The 25,235-nt window shown below is 39.0% G+C and overlaps 1 protein-coding gene across 16 annotated transcripts in view; it reads left to right on the top strand.

Moving 5' to 3' along the window:
- The window catches only part of PUM1 (pumilio RNA binding family member 1), a 128,103-nt gene that overhangs the window by 47,369 nt on the left and 55,499 nt on the right, over positions 1–25,235 (top strand). For 11 of the 16 annotated variants that reach the window (XM_024766614.1, XM_024766613.1, XM_024766612.1 and 8 more), the window contains 4 exons: positions 6,359–6,467; positions 7,434–7,612; positions 16,985–17,151; positions 19,157–19,427. In XM_024766614.1, the coding sequence (XP_024622382.1) occupies positions 6,359–6,467; positions 7,434–7,612; positions 16,985–17,151; positions 19,157–19,427 (726 nt within the window). The remainder of the gene's footprint in view (positions 1–6,358; positions 6,468–7,433; positions 7,613–16,984; positions 17,152–19,156; positions 19,428–25,235) is intronic. The other 5 variants (XM_024766621.1, XM_024766622.1, XM_024766620.1 and 2 more) reach the window with 2 other exon arrangements.

The following is a 25,235-nucleotide window of genomic DNA, read 5'->3' as shown; positions in this document are numbered from 1 at the left end:
CTGAGTTGATATCAAGTTCTTTTAATGTAATGAGAATATTTATCAAGAGATTAAAAAATTGGCGGGGGGGCTATATCTTACCAGCTCGTTAAAATATCAGGTATTTGACTCCTGCATTGGCTACATTCCAATGAAACCAAGCTTGTGTTGGAAGTTTGCATTGCCACATGAGATGATTAAACCTGTTCATGCCTTTGGGGTTGTAGCATCCCTGTGAACAGTACTCCTTGAGAAGCCAAATTTCTGCTCTGAGGGATAGCTCTATGCATCCTGTGTTGTGTGTAAGCAGTCCTCTTGAGTACAGAGTGCTTATTGGAGTTTCCATCTATGCAAGTATTAACGGTGGTATGGTCAAACACATCCAGTCTTTAATAATCAGCTTGCCTCTTAGTTTTTGCAAAGCTGTAATCATAATTCTTCCTGCAGTGTTTTGTTAGGGCTCCTGATTTTATAGATTTTCACTGAACTGGGCTGGGTGATGTTGTGCTCACATCTGCTAGCTGAGTACACAGCATTTCATTGGCTATGCCATTAGTAGTGTGAAGTCTGTTGGTTACTATTTTGTTATTAAATAATATTAGCAGCTAATTCTTTGAGTGATTACTCTGAGTCCAGCATTGTACTATTCCTTTACACACTATATTATTTAATGGTCATAACAGTTCATTTTATAGGTGAGAAAACTGAGGCCTAGATGAGTTGGGATTTGAAACCAGTTTTTTTTTTTTTTTTTTTTTTGCGGTACGCTGGCCTCTCACTGTTGTGGCCTCTCCTGTTGCGGAGCACAGACTCCGGACCCGCAGGCTTAGCGGCCATGGCTCACAGGGCCAGCCGCTCCGCGGCATGTGGGATCTTCCTGGACCGGGGCACGAACCTGTGTCCCCTGCATTGGCCGGCGGACTCTCAACCACTGCGCCACCAGGGAAGCCCCCTGAAACCAGTTTTTTGTTTGTTTTTTAAAGTGATTTCAGAGTAGTTGTGTATGTTTTACCACTATATTACTTAAAATAAGAAGCCTAGAGGTTTTTGATGTTCTCAGCCTTTTAGTTTATTGTCTCCACCTCTGTTTAAAGGACTCTTAGTAGGGGTTAATGTGGTGGCCGATTGTGCAAGTGTGGCTTTGTGTATTGTCTTTTCTGTTAGATGATTAAAAAAAAAAGGTGTTTCCAAACACAATTTAGAGGTTTCCCAAGTGGCTAACATTGCTCATAAACCAGTGCTTGATTTCTACTTTGTTCTCCAGAAGCCTCATGAATAAGCTTACTGATTTCTTTACTGTCCTTAAGTCTTTTCTTTTACAAACCTGTGGTTCAAGCTGGGATAAGTAGTGTATGTGTTTTTCTCCTAAAGACCGGAGAGCAGATACTACTGGAGAGGCACTTAGGAATCCCATTTAATGGGACAGTACATGGAAGAGTACAAGGTCTGTTGTATTGCTGTCGGATGGTAGGACCTCCCAAGCCCTGGTGCTCAGTTTGTAGGTCTTGAAAGGGATTTACTAATTTAGAGGTGATTGGATTATAGAACTGACCTATACTGACTAGAACCACAAGAGATTAATGTATGAAAACTAAAATGCAATTTACTAATTTATAAGGAGAAACAACAACTCTCAAGTGGACAGGATAATTGTATTCAGTGATCAGCATGTTTGGCTATAGGAGGAAGCAAAGTTCTCTTAAGTTTGCTTGGTAAGCAGTCTGAGCCAGGGAAGTTACTTGGATGTTTTTAGTGGCTGCTGTACCCAAGCTACTATCTAGCCTGATGCATTAATTGCTTTTATAAGGACAGACTTGTTTGTGCATCATATGTCCTCTCCCTAAACATGCATATTGGTTGATACTGCCTACATCTGACTCCCTGGGTCTCCTTTTCTTTTGTTGGACCAGTTTCTAATTCCCTTATCTTCCTTTAGAATTGTGAAATCTTTTAATCCTCTAATTGCCTAATATTTCTTTAAATTGAATTTTGTAAACCTCTTCTGTGATCTGTTCTTTGTTGTCCTGTCAAAGAACAGTATTTCCAAGTTCTTGATGGGGTAAGCAGTAACTGTCTTTTCATACACTAGTTGCATTTGAATGTTTGATGATTGAATTTAGGTGTGGCTTAAGTGAAGGTTTGGCAACTCCTGATGTGGGTTGGTGAACCAGGATGTTTTAGCCAGTGCTGTGGATGATATTACCTTTAGAAGGGTTGAATCTGAATTTGAAATAACAATTGGGTATTATCATCACTTTGTTTTATATTCAATAGATTATAGCTCCTTTTAATATGATCAGATTCGAACAATGTCTTTATTTTAAATGACTCGACTATGTGATTGCTACTAATTCTCAGTAAGCTTAACAAGTCTAAGTCCATTTAATTTTGCCGAATTTAAAAAGCCAGTCTTTTTTTTTTTTAATACAGAAGGGCTATAAGACAAAATAGGGGAAAACATGAAATGGAACGGATGTAATTTTTTCCAAATTCATAAAAAGGACTTTGATTTTAGATATTAGAAATGGAACAAGAAGTGCTTCTTGAAAACAGACTCTTAAAGATGTTTTCAATAAAAGAAAACTCTTCCGTATATTCGCAGCTGTATTAGTTATCTATTGCTATGTTCCAAATTACCCAAAAATTTAGTGGCTTAAGACAACACGTTATTTAAGCCTCACAGTTTCTGTAGGTCAGGGGCCCAGTCATGACTTTGCAAGATTCTTTATTTCAGGGTCCCTCACAAGCTGCAGTCAGGATTTCAGCTGGGTTTGCAGTCATCTCAAAGTCCAACTGGGGAAGGGGCTGCTTCCAAGCTTACTCATGTGGTTGATATCAGGATTAAGTTTCTCGCGGGTTGCTGGACTGAGGGCCTCAGTTCCTAAGGAATTGATGTCCAGTGACCTCTCTTGGTTCCTTGCCATATGGGCCTCTCTATTGGGCAGCTCACAGTATAGCAGCTAGCTTCGTTAAAGTGAGAAGGTGACAGGGTGAGAGAGGAGTAGAGGCAAGATGGAAGTCAGTATTTTTTTTTTAATTTTATATATATATATATTTTTTTTGTGGTACGCGGGCCTCTCACTGTTGTGGCCTCTCCCGTTGCGGAGCACAGGCTCCGGACGCACAGGCCCAGCGGCCATGGCTCACGGGCCTCGCCGCTCCGTGACACGTGGGACCCTCAGGACCGGGGCACAAACCCGTGTCCCCCGCATCGGCAGGCGGACTCTCAACCACTGCGCCACCAGGAAAGCCTGGAAGTCAGTATTTTAAAGACAGTCTTGAAAGTGCCACCCCCTCACTTTTGCCCTCTCTTACTCCTTAGGAGCAAGTCAGTAGGTTCAGCCCACAGATAGGATAAGAGGGGGAATTACACAAGGGACTGAGTACCAAGAGGTACAGACATTAGGAGTTGTTTCAGGTGCTGCTTGCCACACAGCTGAAGAGTGGAGAAGGGTATGTTTTGGAGGAAAGAGAAATGCTGTGGAAGGTCCAGAGACTCTGAGGAGCTTTGCTAAGTTTGCTTCTGTCCTTGCCCAGGTACCTTGATACAGTAGTTTACTTTTCTTCATCTGCAGAGCACTCTTGCAAACCATAGGTTCTGTCTTTTTTCCTCCCAGAATTGGCTTGCTGTCACCTTCTTCTACCACTTCCTTTTTCTTTATCTCTTACAGACTTGCCTTTTCAGTCCCTGCTGTTTTCATTAATAATAGTTAATTGATCTTGGTTACTTTGCTAAAGCATATGGGGTTTTACTACTTTGGGGGCTGCTCCTAGCATCTATTTAGGATTTATATTTATACATACTGTTAGTAGTGGAAGACACCATTTCCTCTTGGTATGTGACTAGGGTTTTGAATTTTTCGGTGTGTACTGTGTGCATTGTATGTACTACGCCGTTTTATATAAGGGACTTGAGCGCCTGAGGATTTTGGTATCCAAGGAGGCTCCTGGAACCAGCCCCCCATGGGTATGAGGGATGACTGTATTCCTTTGAGATTTGTTGCATCTATTACTACTTTGAAGTACAGTCTCCACTTTTTAGTACCTTTCTACATGTCTGTTGTATTATTGTTTCCTTATGAGAGAATTTGGCCTGGAAACAGCCTTGCTTATATATGGACCTGCTTTTGCTGGCTTTGCATGTTGCGACAACCTGGCAAGCTATGAGGAAAGATGACAAGATCTTAGAAGTCATTTTTGAAGCCTTGAGTTCAAGGGCTGCTGCTTTCACTAAGCAATTTGACAAATTATGGACAGACTATATTTGCACATGGAGGCTGGTGGCTTAGAGAAGCTTGAGTTTTGAATAAAGATTACCAAGTTTGTGTTGAGAGGGATGAGCACCATAATGAATATATTTGATCATCTTTGCTCTCTTTCCAATATATGGAGACTGAACTTAACCAACAAGTGAGGAGTCCCTTGTGCTGACATTCTTTCTTCTGGTACACACAGGAGAAGTTGATGCAGACTCCTGTTTGCTTACACTCCCTACAAAATACAAGAGAAAAATCGGAATGTTAGTTGGAAAGGGTACAACCAATAGGGAAAGAAATTCTATTTGTAATCTTATAGGAGGGCATTTTTGAGATTAAGAGGAGAAAAATAAGTTCAAAGGCAAGAATTCTAGAGTTGTGCGTTAGTACACATTAATTTTCAGGGTCCCATCTGTGGTTTACAGCTGTTTTGCCTTGGTGTAATGCCACTGAATACATTTTTTGAGAACCTCCTGCGTGGTGGGCATTGTGTTAGGCCCGCATCAGCAACATCTCTAATCATCACAGCAGCCTGAAAAATATTTCCTTCATCAGTGCAAAGAGAATGAGGCCCAGGGCAGTCCTGCAGTTTGTCCTATGACACATCAAAGTTGTCTAGTCCAGGACTTCCTGACTCCACTGCCTAGCTGTGGTCTGGGCTCTCCCTCCCACCCCTGCCCCCTCCCCCTCAAGTTAACAGACCAGCTGTGTCCTTGCTTCTCTCAGAGAATGAACCATAGAGGCACATTAGGAATTGACTGCTGGAACTGCTCATCTTCAAGTAAACCAATGCGTCTGTGCAATTAAGTGTCAGACCGAAATGTGTCTTCTGTCGTGACCTTGTTGGACTAGAAGATAACAAGGTGGGGGAAAAAAGTACAAGGGAAGCTGCTTTGCTCCAGGTAGTAACCCATGTCTACCAGATAGTTTTATAGAGCTAGAATAAATTGATGTCGAGAAACCCAGAATTTAGGTTGGAAAGCTGAGATTCATTTTAGTGAGGGCAAAATTGAGATGTTTCTTCATTATCATTGGGTTATGGGTTATAAATAGAAAAGGTAAACCTTTATTGTCAAGGAGAGAGCAAATGTTTTGTACTTTCTGTTTTTTTATTCTGTTCCTCTGAGAAATTCAGCTCTTTTATGCTCAAAAGCAGTGTACTATCTCAGACTTCTGAGTTTCTGGTTTGACTAGTAGCAGCTGAAGTGAAAACATAATTAGAAGAAATAAGAGGGACATTTTAGTGAGTGAAGCTGATAACCAGAAGGAAGAATGGTGGGATTCTAGTGGAAATTTACTTTGTAACAGGTCACTAATGCTTTGATCTTGTGCAAAACTGTACTGTGTTTTGCTTGAAAGGGTAGTTTGCATTTCTTTGGTTGAAGCTAAGTTAAGGCTAGTGATGCCTGCATTTTTATGAGGTGTGGAATGTTTTGTGAAGTCACTTTAACGGCATTACTAAGTATTCTTAAGATTAACTGAGGTGAGGAGATTTTTATTTCCCTTCCAGTAATGGGGAATAGCTGCTGTCTTTCCAAAATCTTGGAACAGGTTAATGTTGTGGTTGGGAAGTTTTTTTTGTTTTTGGTTTGTTTTAGTTTTTTCTTTGTGGTGTTGAAAGTATTTTAGTTAAACAGAATCTCTGTGTATGAAGGAGGTGAATTTTGCCTCTGGTGTTCCATAGCTGGGGTCTGAGTTCATGCCACAGCTTGAGTAACTTTGTAGGTCCCCTTAATATACATGTAGGCAGAAGTAGCCTTTTAGTAGTTGTAGGTGCTTTCTTTTTCAGTAAGAATCTTCTTAGCAGTTAGCTGATAGGTCTAGTATGAATTCTCCCCCCCCTTAAAAATCTTGGCATAGATTAAGTGAATAATTCTAGATATTTAAGCTGAGCCTCTATTGTGATGGGTTGATCTGTAGCCCCCCTTGCATTAGGCCTCTTTGTGACTTTTACCAAACATATAGTAGTGCTCTGACCACAATCTGTGGAGTCAGAACACTGTGATTAAAGACCTTCAGGGCACGTGAGCATCTTCAGTACCCTTGTCTAAAAGAAAGTGTTGACTGCTGTACTTTCATCCTTTATGAATTCTTTAAAAGCATCTATTATTTTTAATTTGCAGCAGCTCTTGCCAGGTAAAAAGTTTTGGGAAACAGATGAATCCAGCAAAGATGGACCAAAAGGAATATTCCTGGGTGATCAATGGCGAGACAGTGCCTGGGGAACATCAGGTAATCTAGATCTAGCATCTGTACTGTGATTTATGCCTGTCTTAGAGCTCCTTTCCTCAGCAATTGGCAAGTTGTGAATTTTACATCAGTGACAAGCATGTCAAGCAATGTCCTGTCCTGTGGTATAATTGCCATGAAGGAGCTTATATGATGTAATTTATTAAAACATAATTTACACAAAATCAGGTCTTCAATATTTTACTGAAGTGCTAGCCACAGGGGAATGGTCTTGAAATGGTCGACCGTAATTTCAGCTACAACTTCTTGTTCTGTACTGCTGTCAGCATACTTGGAATTAGAAAATCAATGCCTGCCATTTGAAGTTCATGTTTCTTTCTCCTCCCTTTGCCCCTGTGTACTGTGTATGGGGTGATCTATCTATAAATGTGGTTTGGGCCAAATAAGTCACTGGGTATGGACACTCTTCTGACTGACTACCCCTGAAGAAAGGGATGGGGAGAACTTGTAGAGGCAGACATACCGACAGCAGAAAGAAATGACAGTTGATAGGGAGGAAGGAGACAGAAAATTCAAAAGCTGATGTGCTGTGTTATAGCAATATAAGAATGGAACCTCAGATGACAGTGGTCATCAGAAAAGATCAAATTATGTTGTTTTAAAAAGGGCAGTAAGATCACATTTTGTTTCAGTAACATTACCAATAAAATATATTAAAAAGAAATTCTGCTACTTGAAAGGGGTAAACATTAATTTATCCACTTAGCTAGATAAACCAGTTATGTGAACTGCTGTATTGCTCTGCTATCCTGGATATATGAGGGGTGTGTTCCGTTTCCTTAGCTTATGTAGTATATTATACTTAGGGAAAACACAATAGGAGGTTTTGGCTCAACTGACCATGGCAGGTTTCCTGATTCCCAGTCATTGGTTTATCCATGAGACATCACTCATAATTTGTTTGAGCCTCTGGCTGCACTATATCATGCTTGTGTATCTTTTTTGTAGATCATTCAGTTTCCCAGCCAATCATGGTGCAGAGAAGACCTGGTCAGAGTTTCCATGTGAACAGTGAGGTCAATTCTGTACTGTCCCCACGGTCGGAGAGTGGGGGACTAGGCGTTAGCATGGTGGAGTATGTGTTGAGCTCATCCCCGGGCGATTCCTGTCTAAGAAAAGGAGGATTTGTAAGTTGGCTTGAGGAACTTGTTCCTATCTCTCTCTCTCTCTCTCTCTCTCTCTCTCTTTCCCCTTTCCCCTAAAGCAAAACATGCCTGTTTAGTTTCCTTAGATACTCACAGCACTAAGTGCAGGGTTTTAAAAAACGCTTTTATTGCAATTAGATTTCAGCAAACACAGCAGGAGATGTAAACTAAACTTTTTAAAAATAGAGAAATGATGTTTTTTGGGGACTCATTGATAGTAATGTGAGGTAAGGACTTAAATCTAGATCGCAGTTCATTGGCCTACCAGAAAACACCATTTTTAGTTTAAAACAAACAAACAAAAATAAAAAGAGAAGGAATTAACACAAAGCTGAAGGCAGGTGTCAGTAGGGAATAGATCTGAGAGAGTGATTTGCCAATACCCTAGGATCCTTAAAATGGATCAGATATGTTGGGTCATTCTTGTTTTTGCTAGCTAGGCTTTAACTATGGAATGATCTTTGGCCCTCTTTGAGTAGCTTTGCTTCTCATACCCAGGCTATCAGGAAATTAGAAGTTCTGTTAATTCTGTATTTCAGTTTTTTTCAGATTCATCACCATTGACCTCTCCGATGCTAAATTGTAGCTAGAGCAGCTTCTCTGTCTACAGCCTCTTCCCTTTTGAAGTCTTAAAGCAGTCTTCCTCAAGCATCTTTGATAGCCTTTCTCAAAACTAGTTCTTTCTTATACCATTGACTTTCTAGATCTAGAAGTCTTAAGATGTATTTCTGTTTGAGTCTTCCTCATTTTGTTTTCTGTGACTGGTTTTATATTCCAAGTCACAGCTAGGAAGGCCATGAAAGGCACCCTGAATCTTTCTTCCTTCCTTTTCTCCCGACTCAACTTGTTTTGTACCTTTTCAAAGCACTTTCTCCCTGAAGTCTTTCTGGGCTAATACTACTGGTTGGCAATCATTTTAAGAGACCTTCTTTCCCCCAGATCATAATAATAACTTTGCCTTTACAACTATCTTACATTCTTTTATCTTGATAGCATTTGTTGTCAGTATTTTTACTGTTAGTCATTTGTTGCTAGGTATCAGAGGCTTGGTCCTATTTTCCCAGTTCCACTTGAAACTTCTCTAGAGTCACAGTAGTACATTTTTGGTGCAGCTTTCTCAAGTGTCAAGTTCAATTCTTTAATACGTTAGTGGACATGAAATGAATGATTGTTGACTTGCTTGGCCGGAAGATAACAGGTGGCATCCAAGGTAACCAGAATTCCCATGGAGTTAGCTTTATTCTAGGCACGTCAGAGATGATGGATGCTTCAGCTGACGTTGACATTTGACACGTGGCCGGAGCTTTTGATTCCACCAAAAAAATGGGGGGTGGGGGGTGCAAAATGAACTTATTTAAGAGGCTGGTTTGGATTTCTCCCAGCTCCACATCTAGAAATTTGGTTTGAGGAATTTAGCCAGAACAGGATCGTTCATTTGTATAATTACCTTCAGGAAGTTCAAGGGACTAAACTGGGGCTTTTGTCTGAGTCTTGCATGGTAGCTGTTCCAAAGCTGACCTGATTACTTCTGGGTCTTTTGACCCTGCAGCGGCATAGGTCAGGTTTAGTGGCTTGTAGATCAGATTGGAAAAGACTTCTTGTATTTGAACCTTCCCAGGAGGCTACTTGGGAAGAACAAGATCTACCCTTTGGATGTGAGGAATGGGATCAGGCAAAATGATCATTTGCCTGTTGTCTCATGGGAAGGATGGTGTTACTTCTTCTCTTCTTTCAGCTTATCCCCAGCTCACCTCTTTTTCTTACCTCACACTTCCCTCATCTCAAGAGTGCAGATTCCTCAGAGGAAGTGCTGCCTTCCAACTTGTGCCTATAACTTTTACTTATTTACTGTAGGAGAAAAGTTAGTGTCATGCATAGGTAAGTCATTACTGTGGTGAACTGGAACCTCTATGACTCTTGCCATGAATTCTCTATAATGTGTGACCAGCTTCTAAGTCTTGGGCATTAGCCACCAGGCATGTGCCTGGGTTACTGTGAAGTTTGTAGGAAGAAGAAAAATAATTAGAATTAGGAGAAAGGTAAAACACTGGGGCTGACTTATTATTTTTTTTCCTGTTTCTGTCTTTTTAAACAATTATTTCATTAATCTGTAACGAGGCTGTATCTTTTGTATTCAGTATCTTATTTGATTTTGTAAAGGTGGCTTCTGTCCTTAATTGTCTTGAGAGATTGGTGATTTTTAGTATTGTCACCAGAGGAAGTTGGAAGAACTCAGGATAGAGGTCAGAAAATTGAACTCTCTAAAAAGCATCTGCGTTACTGAGCTGTTGAGGTTTGCATAATGATAAATGAAAATTCTCCATATCTGTGTTCCAACTTTTCAGAAGGAAGGTTGTGAGTAATGAAATATTATCCTATTATCCTGTATTTTGACTTGAGTTGCACCTAAATGGTGATACAGGAAGACTGATTAGTGACGTCAGTCCATCGTATTGGCACGTGTAATCTTTTGGTTTGATCTGAGGATCAAATGAACTGCTTTATGAGCTTTTTGGTTGTATCCTGCTGATCTTATGGGAAGAGGTGGGCCTTTTTTTTTTTAAAAAAATAAATCTAGTTTGTCATTCAGAGTGCTGAGTTCAGAGGCCAAGGAAGACAGAATATCTGCTTCTTGTAGATAATTGTTCTAAAGAGTAGTAATTGATGGTTTATGGATCAGAGCACTCAGATGTTTTTCTTTTTGGGGTGGCTGTACCAACATTACCTCCAATAAGCCATGGAGAAGCTGCATTTTAATCCCCTGAGAGCTAAAAAACATCATCACTGATGGCATAATGAATGTAGACCTCAAATCAAGTACTAAGGGGCTATTCTCAGATACTGACAACAGATAAGCCAGACTCTGATTAACTTCTCAGTTAAAGGGGTTTAGAACTAAAGTAATTACTCATTTGCAGTGGTTTTCCATTTTCAATAAGGTTGTTTTACGGTTAAGCTTGAATGAAGGTATTTAACTCTTTGTCTAGCTTTCCTGAGCCTTAAGTTCATTTTGAGTGTACAAATGGACTCAGCTTAGTTGTTTTGGCTTCTGAGATAAGAGTACTTGCAGGCTGTTGAAAAGAATCTGACAGCAGTGTTTTGTTCTCAGCACCCACTGTAAAGTTTTGATAGTATTCTGAGTATGAATCAGCAACTTCAGGGTAGCAGTTTTCAGAATAATGGGAAAACGCAGAATACCAGTTAAGTCAGAGTCAAGTCTTTTAATTTATTTCCTTTTTATATCCTTTATTTTATTGATTCGTGGAAAAAGACAGGTCCCCTTACCCATCCCCCCAAACACCCCAAAACAAAACAAAGCATGGTTCTGGGTGGTTACACAATCATATGTAACTACTCTGTTTTGAGGCCACTGGGTGAAATTACCCATCCAAGGACCCTGCTATTGGTCTTTTGAAACACCAGCTGATCATCACATAGATTGAAGCCTAGCCAGTCAGAAAAGTGGATCGTCATTTCTACCTTTCTGGTTTATGGTTCCTAGGTAAATGAGAAGACCATTGTAAACTTCATTTAGCGTCAAGGCCACCCTAAATTTGCAGAAGAAAGACTTTTAGAAAAAATATCTTGGGAAGACCTTTCTGCTTATTTGTAGAGACTGGGTGCTTTCTGACCTGGAGGATGCTTGCACACTCATGGCAATTCACTTAGGTCACAAAATTGATGACTTGCTTTTCTAGCCTCCACTGCATTTGTTTCAGGCAGCCAGTGCCACTTTAATTGATTTTTGTTTAAAAACTTTGTGGAGTGTAATGCAGGGGTTTGAGTCTCAACTGGACCTTAATTTCCTCATTTGCACAAAGTCTAATTCATATGGCTATGTAATATATATGAAAATGCTTTGTAAGCCTTATAAAATCTTGTTCCACAACGTCCTTGGGCCAGTAAAATTATCAGCACCTGGGAGCTTATTAGAAATGCAGACTCTCAGATTCTACTCCAGACTTTATTGAATCAAAGTCTGCAGTTTGACAAGACCCACAGGTGATTTGTATAAAATTAAAGTTAGATAAATACTGCTCTATAATTTTCTTGGAAGATTACAGATCAAATTCAGAAACTTTTATCTCAGGTTGGAGCCCCTTCAGATTTGAGCTTCCTTTGAACAAGAAATCTGTGTGCTCTGCTTTGCGATGTCAAGCTTTTAGACACTGACTAAATAAAAAGTTAAAAAAGCACAACTTTCAGAAAACCTTTTTTGGTTTTCGTCTTTTCCTCCTGGATATGGTGGTACCACAGCAGAGGGGAACACTCTTCTTACCTTTTTGCATACCAGGAATTGGGTGATCATATACACAGCGCCTGGTATATTCCACGTTCCACTGTTTCTAAAGCGCACACCTCCCCACTTTTGTTCATTTTGAAATTGGGATGCGTTAAATGATATAGTTTAATTGCCAGTGTTTCCTTTTTAGCAACACATAAAATGATGGTATGTCTTATAAATTGATGGTGTCTCATATTTGATGAAATGTAATAATTGGTGGTGGCTTGATTCTGTACAGATATTTCAGAAAAGTCAATGGGACAGAGGGTTTAGTAATTAAAGCCATAGTCTTTCCAGGGGGGAAAACATAAGCTATCCAGCAAATTTGAAGCTTTAGGGGGAGTGAAGGTGAAGGTGGGTGTGTCTGAGAAAGGCAGTGGGGAAAATGTGAAAATTAGACAAAATATTTAAAATAATCTTTTAAAAGGAATTGCACATTCATGAATTGCCTTATTTAATACCTGAAACAACAACCCTTTGAGGTTGATGTTGTCCCTATGAATTTATAGATGAGGAAAATGAGGGTTAGAAGGGAAGTGGTGGGACCTGAATTCAAACTTTGTTCTGATTTCAGTTCTTAGCTATATTGCTTTTTACTAAGGTATACGCTACTTTGGTTTGTTTATTCGTTTCTCACAATATGATTATATTTAATATGTTAATTTAAACGTAATTCACATGACTAGTAATTTCAAACTTTTACTCAGTTTTTTTTTAATATTTGAAATTTTTTACTAGTGGAGCTACTGAGCTGCTGAACTTCAAAGAAAATTGACATTTTGGTGTTTTGGGGGCATTTTGTGAAAAACTGAGAAGTGTACACAGGAGAAACCAATATTTTAGTTAATGTTATGGCTTTAGGACTTGAGTGTCAAGCAAATACACAAAAATATTGTTTTAGAAAAAAAGGGAAGAAAATTACTAATCTCATTGAATGTGACTTCTGCCATATGGAGCTTTGTGGTGGGATCTCTGCAATAGCAGGAAAAATTAAGTTCTCATTTCTCTGACTTCATTCAGAATTAATAGGTATTCCTTGAAATATTCCCCCTGTTATGTGAGGCTTTTGAGGAAGCTGAGCCATGGCTGGATGGACTATGATCCACGCTGTACCTGGTTCTTCTTTCTGTCTGCTCTTCTCTCGGTTCTTTGATATCTAGCAACAGAACATATTGTTCCATCTCTGTGTAGATCTGGGATCTGATCTCTCAAGAACCCTCCTTGCCCTACTCTAGAGATTTTGATTGGGCTTGGCCTCTTTGCATTTTGAGCACTCTCTGAGGCCTGAATTTGGGTTACAGTTTTGGACTGTAATTTATCTAAAGGGAGCCTACAACAAAAGGATGCTATTAATCCTTCTTTGATTTTTATTTCATTTATTCAATAGACTTTTTTAATATTAATATGTGCTAGGTAATATGTGACAAAAAAGCAAAACATACCCCTTGCCTTTAGGATACTTATTTGGACTTGATTGTAGTGGTTCTCAATTGTGAGTGCTTATTGGAAGAGAAACTTTTAAAAACATTTGTGGGAGCTTCTACAGACCAGTTAAATCAGAATCTCTGGGAGAATGCCCAGACACTTGCAAAGTTTTAAAAAGATTGTGATGTTCAACACTAACAATAGAGCCACTCTGCATTGTGAAAATGACAGTGTCTCTGGGAGGGCCAGATTGGCTATACCCTTTTCTTTGAGTTAAACTACTTAATTGGGAGCATTGAAGATTTTTAATCTTAAAATCACAGATAATGTTATATAAGAAATATTATCCCAGTGCATAGTTTTTACTAGTATCATATTTGTATAAAATGGTTTATACTTTATAATAAACTTTTGCATATGCATCGTTTCATTGATGTTTACACCTACTCTGTTTTAAACAAAATGATCCCTGTTTTATAGAAAAGGAAACTAAAGACTCAGGTTTAATGACCTGTCCAAAGTCCAGTAAATGTTAGCAGTTGAGATAGAGTATAGGTTCTATGCAATCTGGGTTAGTATTTTCCTAAAGGAATACTTTATCTTACACATTAAAAAAACTTTAAAATCCCATAAAACATACCAGCCCATTTATACCCTTATTCTTCTCTCTCTAGGGTCCCCAGATTTCTAAGAGACCATTTTTATGATCCTGAACCCTGTGTTCTGTATTCTCTTTTAATAACAGACTTTTGACAGAATAGCTTCCTACTTGTGTTCTTGGTGTCATTCAGAAATCAGACTTCATGTCAACTATTTTAATTTAGGGCTTTTGTTGATTTACTGAACTTGTTAAAACCATGTACAGAAATGTGTACAAGTCATAAACGTTTATCTTCATGAATTTCTATCAGATGGAAACACCCACTGTAACCCATCCAGATCAAGTATGGAAGCCTTCCTTGGGTCCCTCACTGTCAAATAGGAGGAACCTACTGTTCTGCTGAGGCATTACTAGCCTAGTCAGAGTAGAAAACCAGGTAGCTATATTTTATATAAGTGGACTGTATAACATTGGCAAAAACCAGCCCATCCCAGGGATATCTTTGAAAATCTGCCCTTGGTAGTAAAATTGAGAATGTAAGTATGAGTGACTAAGTGTTCAGGCCAGAGCCGTTGGCTGTTACAGAAGGGAAGCAGCTTCTCAGCAAGCCCTTGTGAAGGGTCACTGGGGAAAGATCATGAAGAACATTGATTTGGTGAGTGAGTCTCTTCTGGACCCAGATTTCTTGCTCGTTGGTGAGACTTCCTATTGCTGCTTTATCGAATTTCCTTCCCATTTTTGCCTGTAGACCTTTTTTTTTTTTTGCGGTATGTGGGCCTCTCACGGTTGTGACCGCTCCCGTTGCAGAGCGCAGGCTCAACAGCCATGGCTCACGGGCCCAGCCGCTCCGTGGCATGTGGGATCCTCCCGGACCGGGGCACGAACCCGTGTCCCCTGCATCGGCAGGCAGACTCTCAACCACTGCGCCACCAGGGAAGCCCTGCCTGTAGACCTTTTGAACTCCTTATGAGAAATTGGAGCTGAACTGCTCCTCCTGAGCCAGTGACTTGATTTGTAGATTTGTGGGAGATTACTTAAGTGTGTTGGTAGGATGGGATGATCCTTCTAATACTTTTTTTTATTATTGACATTAGTGGTGTCTAGTTCAGGTACAGTTGTTTATCACCACCTCCTGGACTCCTACCTGATGATAAAGATAATGGGAGGATCCTTCTTATTTTATCAGTTCAGTTTTGCAGTATTTTTTTTTGTCATTTCAGTTTTCTTTGTCATATTTTTTGAACTTCTGCCCAGAACAGTATTCAGTACTGGGGATATAAAAATGAGTACATAGCTTCTGTCAGTTTTAGCTTTGTAGGAGGAGGGAGCTTTTATCTCTGGACATTTTGAAAGCTCTTTCTTTCTTTAGAATCCTGTCATATTCCCATATCTGGTTTGGGATCTCAATGTCATGCTTAATTGGCTGTCATTTACTCCTTTTGAACCAATAACAGTATAATACTTTGAAGATGTAGAAGTTATATCTCATTTGCTGCCAAAACTATAGTTTACTATCTTGCTGCTACATAAAACTAAGTTTTATAAAACTATATCCTTTCTAATTCCCTTCTGGTATATGTTCCTTTATTCATACTAGCCATTAAATCTTTCTTTTTCTGTGTCACATTTGAACAGAGAATGATTTTGAAAGCAAAATTGGCTTTGAACTGGTAGTTGAAAGGTCTAAGATTGTCAAGGTCCCTGAGTCTGGTCTTTCTGGGCCAGAGATGGCTAAGAACTACTTTGAGAGCGTCTTTTTATTTTGCATTTGCAGGCCTACCTAACCATTCATAACTGAGTGTCTGCTGCTTTAGCTTCCATTTGTGATCCCCCCCCCCCCCGCCCCCAAATGAAATTTGGTTGTGGTGACTGGAAATGCTGTGCAGTAGTTCTCATCATCTTCTGACTGGATCTTCCCTTTTACCAGGAGCTTTCTTTTGGTCCAGGTCTATTTGTTTCTTCCTTAAACCAGAAGTCAGTGATGGGGACAAGCAAGATTACCTCTCTCTAGTTTTACAAAAGCAAAATTACTTAACCCTTGGGTAAGGTTTTGCAAAGCTTTCTGTACCATGTCAAGTCACTATACCAAACCTTCTTTTCCTTCTGGAAATCAAGACATATTTGCTTTAAATGTCCATGTCTTAACTTAGAATGTTGGTAAGAGGAGACAGACTTAATTTCCTTAAAAAACAGGACATCAGTATGCTTGGCACCACATCAGTTCTTTTAGGTCCAGTCTTTTAATGTTTGTAGTTTGAAGCACTTCAGAGATAAATTCTGTTGCATTAATGATTCAGCTTAACACGCTCTCATGTAGTCCCTGGTATGGGACAGGCAGTGGAAGGCAACTGGTAAGCACTTCTTAGAGTACTCTTTGTGAAAGAATTTCATAGTTATATTTAACATGTTTTGAAGGATTAAAAAAATCAAGTGTAGGATGTTTGGTGAATTATAGTTTCAGTAAGCCATGAGATACTGGGTGGAACTGGGGTGGTGGTGGTGCAAATTAGCAGGGCATATATCCCAAGATGAAGTGTATAGAGTAATCGAATTGGAATGATGTTAGACCACACTTAGCTCAATATTCAGAAGTAAGGGAGGAGTTTACATCGGCAGTGGAAGTAGGAAATTCATTTTGTAGGCTTAGTACATTCCAACTATACTATTAGCTGCCATTCCTGGGGCTTATTAGGAGTTGAGCTACTCTATAGAGTTAGATTTGAGAGCAGAGAAGTAGAACCAAGAGATATAAAGTTGTGGTTGGGCTTTGGGTAGAAAGGAAAAAAATGGGGTGGTGGGACACTGGGCATGATAAGACTGTCCTAATCTCTGTAACATAAATGTATGTCTGTCTCCCCCATTTGGCAAGACTTTCTGCAGTGTTCCTGCCTCTGTGTTGTCTGTTAATTAGATTGTAATGTCTTGAAAGGTCATGGACACTCTCCTGTTCTAATTAGCATCTAGTGTAGTCTGGTGTCCACAGTGGTAGCCCACTATTGTTAGTTGATGATGATTAGTGAAGCTGAAGCTATTTTTTAAACAGGGCCCAAGGGATGCAGACAGTGATGAAAACGACAAAGGTGAAAAGAAGAACAAGGGTACGTTTGATGGAGATAAGCTAGGAGATTTGAAGGAGGAGGGTGATGTGATGGACAAGACCAATGGTTTACCAGTGCAGAATGGGATTGACGCAGACGTCAAAGATTTTAGGTTTGTATGTTTTACACTTCTGATTTTTGAATGGGGGTTATGGGTTTTTGTTTTCATTCAGTTTTATTTTGATTTTAGTTTTCTTTTTCCCTCCCTATGTGTCCTTTTTAATTATTGGGTCTAGTGTAGGCCATACCACAAAGATTGTAAATTAACTGGTAAGGTGGAACTTTCTAAGATTTGTCCATGCCTGATGTTTTGCCAAAACAATAGACTTCCCATTTGTATAGAGCTCTGTAATTTGCAGGATGATTTCATAAAGATTATTTCAGTGATTCTCAAATATCAAAATCACCTGGGATGGGTGCCTTGGGATTTCTCCCAAATCACTATCTTGGGAGAAATCTTGGTTACTAAGGGAAGTGTGTCATATGGCTCTGGCATGTTAGAATGGAAGGAAAAACAGTTGAGAACTTAAGCATTCTTTTCCTTGAGACTCATAAGCTCCCTTTGAGGTAGGCAGGTTAGGTATCATTTTCTTCATTTTGAAGAACCAGAGATGCAGCTCAAGTGACTTGTTCTTAATCATATCCCTTCCATGGAGGCCTCTCATTCCATCTCTGGTCATAATTGATTTGCAGGTTTTACCCTATAATTTTAATATGCACAGTAATAAAACGATACTGTGTTTATTCTTCATTTATGTAGCTAACCTTTAGTGATGGTATATGATTTTTTAAAATTTAAAAATCCTTAGTCACTCATGTATAGTTAAGAGAATTTAATTTTTAGTAATGTAATTGTAGTCTAAAACTAATGTGTGTGTACCTACACCCACACCCGCCCGCCCACCCACCCCTTATCCTAATAATCTACAGAGTCAAATTAAAATATATTTTGGGTCATTGTAGAACAGCGTTCGATTGTTTAGTCTTCCTAACCTAACTTGTATCTTGTGAGTGTAAAGAATTACAGTCTTTGGAAGAAATTTGAGACACAGAGAAATAAACATTTATCTAAGGTCTTTCAGATGAGTTTGGGTAGCCTCTCCATCTTGAATCTCAAGCAGCCTGTGGCATTGTTTTATGGTATTTGACTCTGGGACAGGTGGTAGTGGTAGGGTTTGTGTGTCTGTCGAGGAACAGGACAAGAGCTTTCACTTGTACCAGCGATAAGATTTCTTTTAGGCTTAGAATGTAGTCACAGGCTACACTCCCTGACTAGAATATAATATTATTCTATATTAGTCTGAATTGGAATAATATAGTCCTGTAATCTTTTTACATAGGGTGATCATGTGTCCTGAATTACCCAGGACAGTATTTGTTTATACCTGTGTCCCAGGATATTTCTTAACACTGCCCTTTTTTTTGCTCTTAGGAGTGTCCTGGTTTGGATGATAAATTACATCCTCATATTACTTTTAATTCTTAGAGTTGTCTCCTTAGCAGGGGCTTATCCTAGATATGAATTTATTTTGTACTATTTTGTAATGGTCTGCTTCTGGTTTCTTAGAAGGGGAAAAGGGGAGACAGTTTTATCAGTGGCCAGTGGTACCCAGGAAATACACACACACACACACACAAAATTTTCACCTATTAAAAAAATATTTTTTTGAAATAGAATTATTCTCAGATGTGGAATTTCCCCTTAGAAACTACTTTGTCCATTGACTCTGTTTAAAGAGTAGATGTTGCTTTTGGGGGGCATATTTTACTACCTATATTTTGGGATCTCTGTTTTCATGGATGCCACAGGCAGTGATTTTTTTCCCCAGTTCATCCAGTGTTCCTCAAATCTGGGCCCCTTGGTTAAAGGGATTGTAAATTAATAGCAGTTAATGTAAATTTAAGGGGTGGGTTGTGGTGGAGAGGCAAGCAATAGAAGAGTCATTTTATAGGATAGAACATATAAGCACCAGAAGGGTCTCCAGTCATTTTGTAGAAGTAGTTTTAAATACTATTGGTAATGAGCTGTGTCAAGCACGTTGTCCTTAAACTTAGGTTGCTGTAGTGTCCCTCCCCACTCAAAATAAGGTTTAATGCCCTTTACTTTCTCTGTTTAGCCGTACCCCTGGTAATTGCCAGAACTCTGCTAATGAAGTGGATCTTCTGGGTCCAAACCAGAATGGTTCTGAGGGTTTAGCCCAGCTGACCAGCACCAATGGTGCCAAGCCTGTGGAGGATTTCTCCAACATGGAGTCCCAGAGTGTCCCCTTGGACCCCATGGAACATGTGGGCATGGAGCCTCTTCAGTTTGATTATTCAGGCACGCAGGTACCTGTGGACTCAGCAGCAGCAACTGTGGGACTTTTTGACTACAATTCTCAACAACAGGTACTGTGTGTGTCTCTGTCACTCTCTCTGCTCTCCCTGCAGCCAGCACATTATTCAAGTAACTGAGAATCGGGTAATGGGAGGAGGGTGGCATTATTTTAGGCCTTTGATAGCCAGTCCTTATTAACCCAACAGTGATGTGGATTACGAAGCCTCTGCATCTTCCCCTCCAGAAGCTTATTCCCATGTTGAGGTTTATTGGCAAGAGACCCCCCTGCTCTGTGTACTTCCTTTGGCTCCTCTCTTTCTTCAGGGCCTGGGGAGGGGATGTGGTGGTGTCACCTCTTGTAACACAGTCCTCTTGAATGTTAAAGTAATTCACTGAAGATTAATGTGATTGTACTGCTGTTGGTTTTTGTTTTTAAAATAGTAAACTCTGTTGTCTGCCACTGTCAGGAGTCCAGTGCCAGATGTCTTATTAGTCCTGTCTTTTAATTAAGTGAGTTACTGCAGGTAACAGACATACCTGGTACCTTTCAAAAGAGTTAGAATGTAATTAGGGGAAAAACACAAATCATGCCACATAAAATCTGCAGTGAAATGACCTGGCTTTTCTTTTATTATTCATAAGTCTTAGGAATATATTGTATGTGTGCCTTCTGGTTTTGAAGGCATGGTATGACTAACTCTAGGGTTTACTGATTCTTCTGTTTAATTTTTTTTAAAGGAAAATTAGCTGTCTGAATTATAAAATGGGGGTAGGTAGCCTCCTGATCATGTTAAGTACCACAGGTTCTCCTTTGTGGCTACAAGTAGTTTGATGGGCCATGAATTTCTGATACTCCTTAATTTTGGAATATAAATATAAACTTCTAGGTTTGAAAGGTTAAAATCTCATTTTGAAGTTTAGAAATTACATATCTATAATTTTTTTCTGTGGGGAAAATTGGCTTATGGTCTTTGTAGATCAGTTGTACCATACTGTCCCTTTAGTTGTCATAAATGGCTGATTTTAAATGAATTTTGATTGATAGATGATTGGATAATAAAGTTAACCATGTGAAGTTTACAAAAACAAACCCCTTTAAGGGATGATGTGATGTGCATAATCTGTGCCCATATCAGATGGATATATTAGGTTTAATTAACCAACTCTTTCCAGAGAGAAAGTGAACTAAAAGTGTACACTACTCTCCTCACAGTTCCCAGTAGTTATGCTCACCTTTCCATAGGAATTTGACTTCCTGTGCTTTTTGTCTTCTTTTTAATGTTTTCTCACAATGAATCCTCAGAACAGCACTTTTGAGTGAAGCCAGAAATTACTTCAGATGCTGAGGAGATAATAGACTTCAAGATATTTTGTGTCATATCAGCAAACATAGGGACACACTGTTACTGTAGAATTCAGCTTGTTCAGCTTACAACATTAATGTGGTAATTTCTCTATCTAAATTGAGGTATGTTAAGTGCAGGCTGATTCTAATCAGGTTCCTTTAACCTAGTTATCTCAAGAAGTTTTATCTGAATTCTTTCTTTTACTCTGTCTCATTGGTCTGAACTTCCCCTAGCAACCCTTAGAACTCTAGTCGGCTTTGGTTCTTAGCTTCCATTCCCAATCTAACCCAATCTAACTCTTTGCTTGTTACTGAAGAAGTGTTTATTTAAGAAGTGTTTGGGCTTCCCTGGTGGCTCAGTGGTTGAGAGTCCGCCTGCCGATGCAGGGGTCACGGGTTTGTGCCCCGGTCCGGGGAGATCCCATGTTCCGCAGAGTGGCTGGGCCCGTGAGCCATGGCCGCTGAGCCTGCGCGACCGGAGCCTGTGCTCCGCAACGGGAGAGGCCACAACAGTGAGAGGCCCGCGTACCGCAAAAAAACCCACAAAAAACAAAAAAAAAAACAAAAAGTGTTTGTCTCCAACCTCTTATGAATGAAAATCTGATTCTCTTTCATATAATTGTTCTTTACCTCATAATCAGAGCTGGGATTCTCTTTTGATTTATTGATCTTGGGTTTCAAAATAATTCTATCAATTTTTGAGGAGCCTGGATAATTATTAGGACTTGAACAGAAATGTACTTTTGCATACCCACAAATAGTTAACACAGTTAAATCAAAGACACCACCCACTCAGATTTATAAAACCTTGGGTGCCTTTACCATGTATCCCATTTCAGCAGTTTTTGGACGTTAACGTCATTATTTTGCAAGTTAAACTATTTTTGGGTTCTGACTTCCCATGCATGTCTTGGTTGCTGCAGTATGGGGACAGTGTTACACAGGTACACCATCATCATAGGATGTGATCATTGTTACTTTGTCCCATGGGCTCATAATTCTTGCTATTCTGAGTAGATGGCTGTACACATTCTTGTACTTGGCAGCCTAATAGCATGCCTGGGAACCGTTGGCCCAAGACTCTTCAAGACCCTTAACTTCCCAAAGGCTCCAGCATAAAAGCCAGTAGTAATTAAGAAGGAAGGATCCTTGCTCTACTGGAAATTGGTGTTTGTTCCTACACTTTATCCTTCTAATCTTTTTTACCCTTTTGCTTTTCGTTAACGTTTTATTCCCCTTTCTACTAATTAAAATGGTTCTGATTCATCAAGGTCCAGTGCTGTTACCTTTCTTGATTTCCAAATCAAAAAGTTGTCATGTCTGCCTCCTTTGAACCCTGTAGTGCTTTGTGCTTCCCTTAAGAAAAGGAGTCATCGTGTTCTGCTTTGTGTTATGATTACATGTCCTCTGCTAGACTGTAATCTCCTTAGAGGGTAAGGTGGGGTCTTGATTCCTCTGTGTCCTCTGCTTTGCTTTAGTGGAACAAATTTCCAGGGAACCTTTTCCATACCCCTATTATATTATCTCAGAACATCCCCCGTATTTAATATACTTCCCAAAACTAAAATTGGAAACTAGCCTTCTAAGAGGTCTGGAGGCACTCTTTGAGGCCTTGCATCTATTCTAATATGTAAGTCGTTTAGGTCTAGCCCAGTAGGTGTACCTCATAGACAAATAACTGGACCTGTATCATATCCAGTAAATTTACCTCCTGAATCAGTATTTAACCTTTTTACTGTCAGAGCCCTCTTGCCATCTGATCAAAAGCCATAGTCCTCTCATCAGAAAAACATAATTCTTTTGACACTCTATTTTGTGGATAACTTCAGGGAGATCACAGATCTGTGGACTGCAGGTTATAACCTTCTGTTCGCATTTTTTGTTGTCACCTGTAGCCAAGCATATCTTTCATGAATGGAACGGGCTCCCCCAACCCCATGGCTCTCAGTTTAGTTATTATGGCTCATTTGGTCATTTAAATAGTACAAGGAAATACTGCATGACAAGTGATGAGACCATTTATGCCCATGTCCTAGGGAGAGCATACTCTTAACCCGGGGAAGGAAGGACTTATGGAAGAGGTGGATCTTGAGCTGTGCCTTGCAAGACGTTTATACCAGGAGAAGAATGAAAATTCCGGTGGAGGAAATAGTAAACTAAAGGCTTAAAATTAGAAATGAACATATGTGTGTTCAATAGATAATGTAGAAACAAACAGTCACCCTAGCTGGTAGTTGAGGTTGAAGAAAAGTGACTTGTGGGGTTGCATAGATAGTGTTGTGAGTCTTACCGACTTCGCTGTGCTGCCTTATGGTCATTAACAAGACATTTTTAAGAAGTAATGACTTAACTATCATGGTTTAGTTTTTCTGTGCTGAGTGTTAGCTTAGTAGCATCCTTTTGCCCATATTAGTCAGTTAACTGTTGACTGTTGTGTCCTTCCAGGAACTTTAGGTTTTGTCCATAGAGAACAGAGCTAGTGTTCATAGAGTGACTATCATACATGAAACAATTATGGAATGGTTGAGGAACTAAGTGCTAAATTGCTTGGTCGAGGATCCTGTCAGACCAGGGGAGGGCTCAATGAGGACCAAGTTTGCATAGACCTAACTTGAATGACACGTGGAATGTATGTATATTGCTGCAGTTAAGAGAACAGAGGTATGGAGATGGAAATGACAGTGGTGTGGTCATTGGTTGACAAGAGTAGAAGATACACGTAGAAGGCAAAAAGGAGATAGATGCATTTGGTTATTGAGTCCAGGTCACAGAGGCCTTTAGAGCCACGACTGAGTACAGACAATATTAATGATTGTGAGGCTTGAACCAAAGATCTAATGTGGCACATATTTTTCTGTACATTTTTATCATGGCTTTCTTAAACGGGCATCAGAGGATTTTTTTTTTTTTTTAAGTTTTGAGTTATTTGCTATAATTGGTAGGGTAGCTTTGTGCTTTTATGTTTGAAAATTGACAAAATAATTCCTTCTTGTGTCCTGTTTCATTTCATTTTATTTCATTTGGTGTAATAAGTTGGTTTCATAAGACAATATCAGCTTATATTTAGACACATAATATAAAGCAGCCTGAAAATACAGAAAAGGTAATTCTCATTTAATTTATTACAATCTAACTGTACTTAGGGATACTTTGGCTTTGGATAGTTAAATTACTTGTCTAGCCACTGTTAACCATAAACTTAACCTGAGATGTATTTAGAGCAGGGATTCCTTTTTTGGTGCCATGAACCCCTTAGCAGTTAGGTAAGATCTCAGACTGGATTCTTAGAATACTGTTTTCAAATGTATAGTGTAAGTAGGATTACAGAGAAAGCCAATTATATAAAAATAGCTATAACAATATTTGACAACAAATTTGTTTGACAGCAAATTTGGCAACAAATTGAACAGATTTGCTTCTTTATCATATGATGCATGAGATAGAGGTAGTTGTACTAGCCGTCATAATGAGCATAAGCAAGATTTTGAGATGTCTAACAATCATAAAGTAACATGAAAGTTTATATGATTTCTATTGGTGATTAAATCACAGATTTGTGGCTAAATTTAATGTGATTTGTTGCCTACAATAATAATTGAAGGACGTGCTAAATTTCATGACAATAAAGATAACTTTATCTGCCCCAGGTACAAAGTTCTGGGGTTAGGAACCCTTAATTTAGGGTAGTTTGAAATGCTCCTTGATATCTCTTTCCTCATTTTCCCCTCATTGTCTTCTCTTTAATCCTGGAAAACAAAGTGAACAGCTCACATATACTGTGTTCATACCATTTTGTGTTTTGATGCTTGAGCAATACTCTTTATTTTAATAAACAGCTATGCAATTATCTATATTTACCTAAATATACTTCAGAAAAATATTACTAGGTTTCATTATATTACAGTCATATGTAACAGAAACCAAAGCCAAGATTGGTAATCAGGTGGATTAATCTGGTTAATTGTTGATATTCTTTATTTAGGGTTCAGTTAATATAAAAATAACCCAATGATGTGGCGTGTTTTACAAAATTGTGTACTGAAGTACTAAAGCTGTAACCTGTTAAGCATGAATTTTAAACAAAGAGACAGTACTCTGAAAGCCCTAGTCAGATGGGAGAGGAAATTGGCATGCATTTGCTTTTTAAAGTGTGGTAGTGATTTAAATGTCATTCTTATGAGACCAAGTGTGTGCATAGTTTTAATATAGGTGTTTAAAATTCTTGGCTTTCTTTTCAGTTTATAAATAAGAGGAAGATTATTCTGTCAGTGTCATGCGTACAGTCACTGTTAAAATGCTGACTTTAGCTAGCAATTAGGTCAGTACCTTTATTGTTACTTGACTTTGCTGAAATTTTAGAATATGATTTTTCTCAAAAGACTAACTTATTTGATGGAAGGATATATTTTTCCTCACCTTGTTTATAAATCATTTATTTTGGAATCCAATTCTTCTTCTGCTAAAAAAATATGAATTTTTTGTTTTTTAAAAAATTGACAGCATAGTTTGTATGTACCTGTTAAACCAAAAATCA

The sequence above is a fragment of the Neophocaena asiaeorientalis genome, unplaced genomic scaffold, assembly GCF_003031525.2.
Source record: "Neophocaena asiaeorientalis asiaeorientalis breed wild unplaced genomic scaffold, Neophocaena_asiaeorientalis_V1.1 scaffold79, whole genome shotgun sequence".
Lineage (NCBI taxonomy): Eukaryota > Metazoa > Chordata > Mammalia > Artiodactyla > Phocoenidae > Neophocaena > Neophocaena asiaeorientalis.
The sequence above is the reverse complement of the archived record's forward strand: the minus strand, read 5'-3'. Positions and strand labels throughout refer to the sequence as shown.